The sequence below is a fragment of the Morone saxatilis genome, unplaced genomic scaffold (assembly GCF_004916995.1).
Source record: "Morone saxatilis isolate NCDOM2014 unplaced genomic scaffold, NCSU_SB_2.0 Contig20, whole genome shotgun sequence".
Classification (NCBI taxonomy): Eukaryota; Metazoa; Chordata; class Actinopteri; family Moronidae; genus Morone; species Morone saxatilis.
The window spans coordinates 3,308,124-3,315,146 of NW_023339763.1; the positions used below are offsets into that span (position 1 = coordinate 3,308,124).

General features: G+C 41.4%; 1 protein-coding gene across 1 annotated transcript in view; it reads right to left on the reverse strand.

Moving 5' to 3' along the window:
- LOC118331560 (F-BAR and double SH3 domains protein 2-like) overlaps window positions 1–7,023 on the reverse strand; it is a gene marked incomplete in the record, with an annotated part of 27,942 nt that overhangs the window by 2,450 nt on the left and 18,469 nt on the right. Inside the window, 7 exon segments of the mRNA XM_035666592.1 lie at window positions 2,389–2,612; window positions 2,699–2,882; window positions 2,988–3,071; window positions 3,798–3,929; window positions 4,048–4,200; window positions 5,074–5,172; window positions 6,759–6,875. Coding sequence (XP_035522485.1) covers window positions 2,389–2,612; window positions 2,699–2,882; window positions 2,988–3,071; window positions 3,798–3,929; window positions 4,048–4,200; window positions 5,074–5,172; window positions 6,759–6,875 — 993 coding nt within the window.

Below are 7,023 nucleotides of genomic sequence, written 5' to 3' on the forward strand. Positions count from 1 at the left end.
AATTAATCGTATCGCCACTAGAAGCAGATAATTATTGTTAACTGAAACAAAACATCAAACTTGGTGCATCCTTATCAATATAACTTTGTGTTTTTACTCCGACAGAGGAAGTTTATAGCTATAATAAGTAACGTATAGATCGTCCATTTGGACAAACGTGGAAATAAACCGTTCTCACTTTAACTGTAATAATTATCTTTATATTCCTTATATTAATTTATTTTAAAGTATTTTTGTTGTTGGAGTAGCTGAAAAGTTTATGGAGTTGAACGCTGGTGTGTTTGTCGGGTTTGTGTTTAAAAATCAAAGTAACATTAAACTTATTTAAATTTGGATTTCCACAAATAAATATAGAACTTCTCTGTTAATATCTGTTATCACTATCCGTTACTCATGAGCGAACGACGTGATACATTGTGGAAACTGAAGATACTAATAGCAGATATTCTGTAGTTATCAATAAGATTACAATAATACAATATCTGCCTATTTTAATCGGTCAAACGGGGAGAGAAATGGGAAACAGCGATGGAGGGAAATTAAAGGAGTATTTGAAAGGCCAACCGATATTCTCCAACAGCCACACTGCCCTCCCGAGGACAAAAGTTTAGAGCCTCTTCGTCCTCCAGGCGTCTTCGGGGGTTTAAAGTTTCCTCGGTTCCTTTGGGAGTTGTTTAGAGCACAAAAAAGCCCCGAGTCCCAGCCGGTCTAGAACCGAACCGCCGCCGCCGTTTCACACAGCGGTGATCTCCACCTCCTCTCTCCCGCTTCCAACCTGCCCACGAGGATGCTGCTTCGGGGGCGGAGTTAGCAGCACGGACGGAGCACCCACCAGTCGACTTACATTCACTATAAATAATAATCAATAATGACTAATAATTTGTTAGCGCGTGATATTCCCCGAGGCCTGTGATGTTGAAGTATGGGATAAACGATTTTCCGTCTTTCATTCTTTAGTTTAATTCTTTAACTGCTTTTACTTTGAAAGGGTCATGGGGCCGGTAGCATGCTCAGCACACTGAAACAGAAAGAGTTGTGCTGTGTGTGTGTGTGTGTGTGTGTCGTGTGTGTGGTGTGTGTGTGGTGCTATCACAGTTCGAATGTGCTGGAGCCGCTCTTCGATATTTGGAGGTTAGAGGGGAACTTGAGCGGGACCTGTGAACCGAGAACACCGATTATTCAAGTTTTGGTCTCCACTTCTATACAAACACTTAAATACAGATAAATCTTACTCTGGAAAGGGGCTTTTGTGTAGGCGGCCGCGCGGCCTGGGTGATTCCGTTGTGATATGAGGGTGGTCGCAATGGGGACGAGGCGTGGCGTGCAGGGACTGGATGGAGAGAGAGAGGTGGTGGGCGTCTGAAGGCGGCTCATGTGGAGAGGCCCCGGCTGAAGGGACATGCAGAGGGTCGGTCGCATGAGCCAGGAGGGAGGGGACGCCTGGGAGAGGAGCAGAAAGTTCATTTACACAACGTTGGCTTGTGGCGAATGGAGACTGTTTTTATTAAGAAAACAGTTTGTTTAAGTTGAGTACACAACCGAGAGTCAGCAGTAACAAGCGTAGCTGAAACTTTAATATTCTTCTGCAGAACTGGCAAGTGAAGTGCAGATTAGTTTATCCACACCATTCATGCAACTGTAGGTTTATAATTAAACAGCAGAATGAGAACGGTCGTCGGTTGTGTTTGTAAAACCGACATCAAAAGTATCGTGGTGATCTACAATACAGGCGATACAGCACGCACACTTTAAGGTTGTAAGTGATGATTGAGAGGAATTATTTATTCTTTATTCGCTTTTCTGCCTTTAACATCATTTATTCAAGTGCAATATAACTGTAAAATGATTGCAGGTATTAAACAATGTGAGGCCAACTACTGTTTTATATCGTATGTGCTTATTATACAATTTACTTATAAATATAAGATAAGATGTAACTTTAAGGGAATGTAGTGCAAGAGTACAGAAGTGGAAGTACAATAATAATATTACAAAATATAATAGAAAATATGAGACTATAAATGAGAAGTTTATACACTGTATGAAAGTAAAAAATAAAAGTGTGTAAATATTTGAGTAGTTTTGACTAAAAACTAAACTTACTCGTATAAAAAGTGTTTTTTTTCTGCATTTCAAATGTTTCCATTAATATTTAGAACTGAAACTGCAGACAATCGTCATAATTTCTATATTTTATTAGTAATATTAGAGTGTGACGTAAGAAACTGTGGCGTCAGTCCGTCTACTTGTTCAAAGTAAATGTGAGAAGCTTCATAAAAACTCTAATGCGATTATTTTCAGTCTTATAGTTTAACTTTTAGAAAGATTCTGAATAAATTTGGGACCAAATCTAAGAAATCTGCCTCTGTGCTACGACACCAACCCCACCTGTGCGCTGCCGTCTCTTTGTCCGTCTCCGTTCTCGCTGGCGGCGGTGAGATCCTCCACCAGAACAGCGGGGAAGACGCCGACCACGCCGTTGAACTCTCCCTCCCAGAAACCGTCGTCCTCGTGCGTCTCTCTGCTCAGGATGCGGATGATCGCGCCTTCCGGAAACGACAGCTCGTCCTCCGTCTGTCCCGCGTAATCGTACAGCGCCTTCGCAAATGACACTGCAAACAGAAGGAGGACAGGTTGAGAAAATCCGTACGCGCGCTAAAGTTTCGTCTGTTTAAGCGTTTTGTTTTCGCAGACTCACCGCCGGCGTCTCCGTTGACGGAGCCGGTCGGTAGCTCGGTTTCAGGCTCGGTGGAGTTACTGGAGGAGTGAGATCTGGCGTCCAGCGCGGCGAGAGCCTGCAGCATGCTCAGTAGGCTGTTAGAGGAGGGAAGCTGCAGGTACTTCTCTGGGACGTAGCCGACCTGTCCGCTGCGGTTTCTGGCCTGGAAATGTAGGAAATACACACTCACGATGACGACTGGTTGGAAAATCCACGACAACCATCATTAAAACGTCTTCTGAAAAAGCTCAAATGTGGGAACACGTACTTTGACCCAGTCCTCCATGTCTCCGTCATCAATGACCTCTAAGATTTCCTGCTCCTCGATGGTCAGTTCATCTGGCTGAGACGCCTGGAAACACAAATAAGGTGAAAGGAGGGCGGAGAAAGGTGCTGAGCTCTCAGTTTACACCTGTGCTGTTGGTGTAAAGGTGTAAACGAGGCGACGACAACCAGAGAAGCTGTCAGCTCATTAGCAGCTCAGAGTAAATCAACACAACCGTCCTGTTTTAGAGGCGTTGATTCAACTTTAAGTTCATTTAGAGGCAGCAGTTTGTGGAAGTGTTGATTTGTTTTAGTTATATTAATGCCTAGTCACCTAAAATAAGACTGTTTGTGAGTCACACCACCAATTACTGCTTGTTATAGTAATTGGTAAAGTGCATTACCTTTAAACGTCTGCTTCAATTCTCTTCTTAATGCACACAGATGTCAGATATATTATTTTTATGTTGCTGTGGGACAAATTTATCTAGTTATTAACACGCCCGACCACCAGAGGGCAGCAACAACTAGTGTGTAAGCTCCATAAAGTGTAGAGTTGATCCAGAAGCAATGATTTAGATTAATAAATTGTAGTAACATGGAGTTTTTTACAGCATTTCCACCTCATTTATTCTATTTATTATCTATTTTAGTGATGTTTTATATAGATTTCTCTTTGGAAGTCCTGATTTTTGAGCTCTTTTTGTCTTTTACTGCAAACCAAATCTACTTTGTGTACAAATAAAGTAACGTTAAGTGGACTGTACTGACAGCAGGTCCACAGACAGCAGTAATAACTGGATTCTGCTGGTACCTTGTAGGAGTAGAGGACTTTGCAGGTGAGAGGATAGTTTTTCAAGGTGCTGGAGGGGCTGGAGCTGCTGTCGTCCAACACCTCGCCGCTGTCCTCCATCTCCTCGTCCTCTCGCTCCAGGTCGGCTGTTCCCTGCAGAAACATGTGACAGACGTTACTTTGTGCGACAGTCGGAGGTGGAAAGAGAAACAAAGCATTGTACTTAAATCTTAAAAAAACAGGGTTAGAAAGAGCGTTTTGTGGGTCTTACAGAGAGTGAAGGATCATGGGTATTGAGGTTGTTCCAGCGTTCGTTCTCCAGCTCCTCCATCACCTGGTTCATGGCGCTCTTCAGCCACGTTTCAACAGCGACACCCGCCTGCCTCAGTAAGTCCAGACGGGCCTCTGCTTTCACTTTCACCGTCTGAGTGATAAATAATAACATGAACAAATAAACAAACGTGATGAGACAATAAATGAAATAAACTAAAAGGAAAGACATTTAAAAATCTAAAAGTTATCACGTCTGCAACGTGTGATTATTATTATTATCGATTAATCCGTCTCTTCGTTATAATACATTCAGATTAATAGATTCATTAATTCATTAATCTATAAAATGATTGATGAATAAAAAAGAGAAACAGCTGTAAATCCTCACATTTGATTCGTTTGAACAGTTAAACTTGAAGCTAGTTCAATGTGGGACTTTTACAGAGACACAAATGCGACTGTCAGTCTGGATTGGGACTGAATATGTTAAATAAAACTGAACTGTTGTTTCTAGAGCAGCAGCTATAATGTTTACAACAGCCAAAGTGTCGATATAAAGTCGATAATATCTCACGGGAAACAGAACGGGGCAGCTGGATGTCAGTTTCTCTCCATTAAAGCCAACAGGATCGTCAGAGACCATCCAGACTACGGACTCTTCCAGGCCTGGACCAGCAGACAACTATTCTTACGTAACAATCAGTCACATTTACTCTCATATACTCGAGAGGTAACAATACATGTTGCACAACCTGCAAATAAACGTATTTGTCCTCCATAAACGAGCTAATCGATGACTCAATTATCAGTTCTCATACGCTCTGTTAGGGTTTTAATTAACGATGATCAGCTTTATTAGACTCTAATCTGTGTCATTTCCTCTTTTTTACCAGTAGGTGGAGTACTGGGGCCACTTTAGGTAACAGGACACTGATTGAGAAAACAGAAATCCATCTGTTACTCAATAACACACACACACACACACACACACACACGGACACACACACACACACACACACGTTACCTCTGCCCTCCGAAGACTCTGCCTGGCCACCTCCATCTTAGTCTCCAGCTCACTGTTGTTTTGCTCCGACGATTCCTGTGTCCCATATTCCTCCAGGGCCTGAAAACAAAAAATCACACAAGAGGACAAACAATGAAACAACAACCGCAAACAAACAAACATCCAGAATGTGTAAACAACAAACACACGAGGACGGAAACTGTAAAACAATAAAGTCTTAACGGAAACATTTGAATCATGTCGGTGGACTGGAAAAGGAAAACGTCACTGATGGGGTCGGCAATCGCTCATCGTCACCGCTCGACTTTCAAAATAAATCGGGGAAGAGAGGTCGATGTGAGGTGACGAACTCTTATCGCTTTACGGTTTTATGATCTCCGGGTTTCTGATTATCAAACCGACCTTATTGCTTTCACGGCCAAAGTGTAGTGGAAAAGATATTCGGTTATAAATATCATAAACCTGATTAAATGGGGAAGAAGAAACCTTATAGATCCAGAACTCGCCTGAGAATCAGCACGTTTTTAAGTTGTTTTTTTTTGTTATTAGCTAATTCTGCACTTTAAATGGCGTCAAACTGCCAAAATGTAAACAAATATAGTCAAAAACAACGAAGCTAAACTGATATTAGAGCTGTACTGTATGTTCAAAGCCCGGTCTAACCTTTATTCTTCTGTTAAATTACTGCTGTATATGTATATTTTTTGTTTGTAAATTGTTTTTCCACCTCTTACTGTAACTGTGCAATATTCTACTTAAACCACATCTGTATTAAAAGCTGTTTATACTTTACGTACAACACTAATTCTATTTTATTTTGTTATTCAATGTGTATTTCTTTTTTTCTTATCTGCTGTGTTTTATCTGAAGCTTCTGTAATAAGTGAATTTAACCAGTGTGGGATCAATAAAGTCCATCTTATCTCTTATCTCGACTCCATGGCAATATTACATTGTGCTTAAAGTTTAAACAATAATAGTAGTTAGTAGTAATACATGTTACAGCTTGAATCTGGAGTTGGTTCTTAGGATGAACGTTGTGTAAGTGACAATAAATAAGTTGACTATGTTATTCTGTTGTGGTGTAAAACACAATATTGTTTACGATCATGGAGAAAGTTCCTGGTTCCTTGTTTCTGCCACCTGCACAGAGAAATTACGACGTGTTAAATGACCGATAAACTGATTTATGGCCCCGACAACTTCCCCGTAGAATCGAAAGGACAACTCGGCAGGTAACTTTATGTTCTTTACTGCTCTGTAATCACGTGACAGACTTTTAAAACACTTCACAGAAAGATCACAGAGGAAACGATTTCACTGATGGTGCGTCGAGGTGTGAAACCTGCATCAGAAATCTGTATTGTGGAAACGTTTCTTTAATTCTCCAACGACAGAAACCAGGTTTTTCCATTTATGATGTTTAAGAGGTCGTTTTACTGGAGATAGTCGACTATAACAGGAACTACTGACTGGTGGACGTTGTAATGTTACTACTATATGAAGTACCTGACCACCGCTGTTTTATACACTTAAAAAAAATACTTTTTGAAGTGTATAAAACTTTCCTTGACGGCGTAAGATCCTGTTTTATTTTATATAATGGACAGTGGAGTAAAGGTGAAGACTTCTGAAGACTCCTGAAGTCTTCCTGTAACATCTTCATCAGTTCGATCCGGCGCTCACCCTCTGAGTGTGGATGACGCTCTTGTATTCTCGGGCCACGCGACTCGCCCATTTCCTCGCCTCTTTATCCAGGCTGTGCTCCTCCGCCGTTCCACTCTCCTTCTGCAGCTGCATCACCTACAAACACACACAGAGAGAGAGAGATTGAAGGAGAGCAGGTGAACACTATCTAAAGCTTTCATTTGTGTTGATTCTGGCGACCCCTGTGGATAAAAGCGGTAGTGCTTCCACCGCCTCGTTTCATTGATTTCAAGGGGAATTCAAC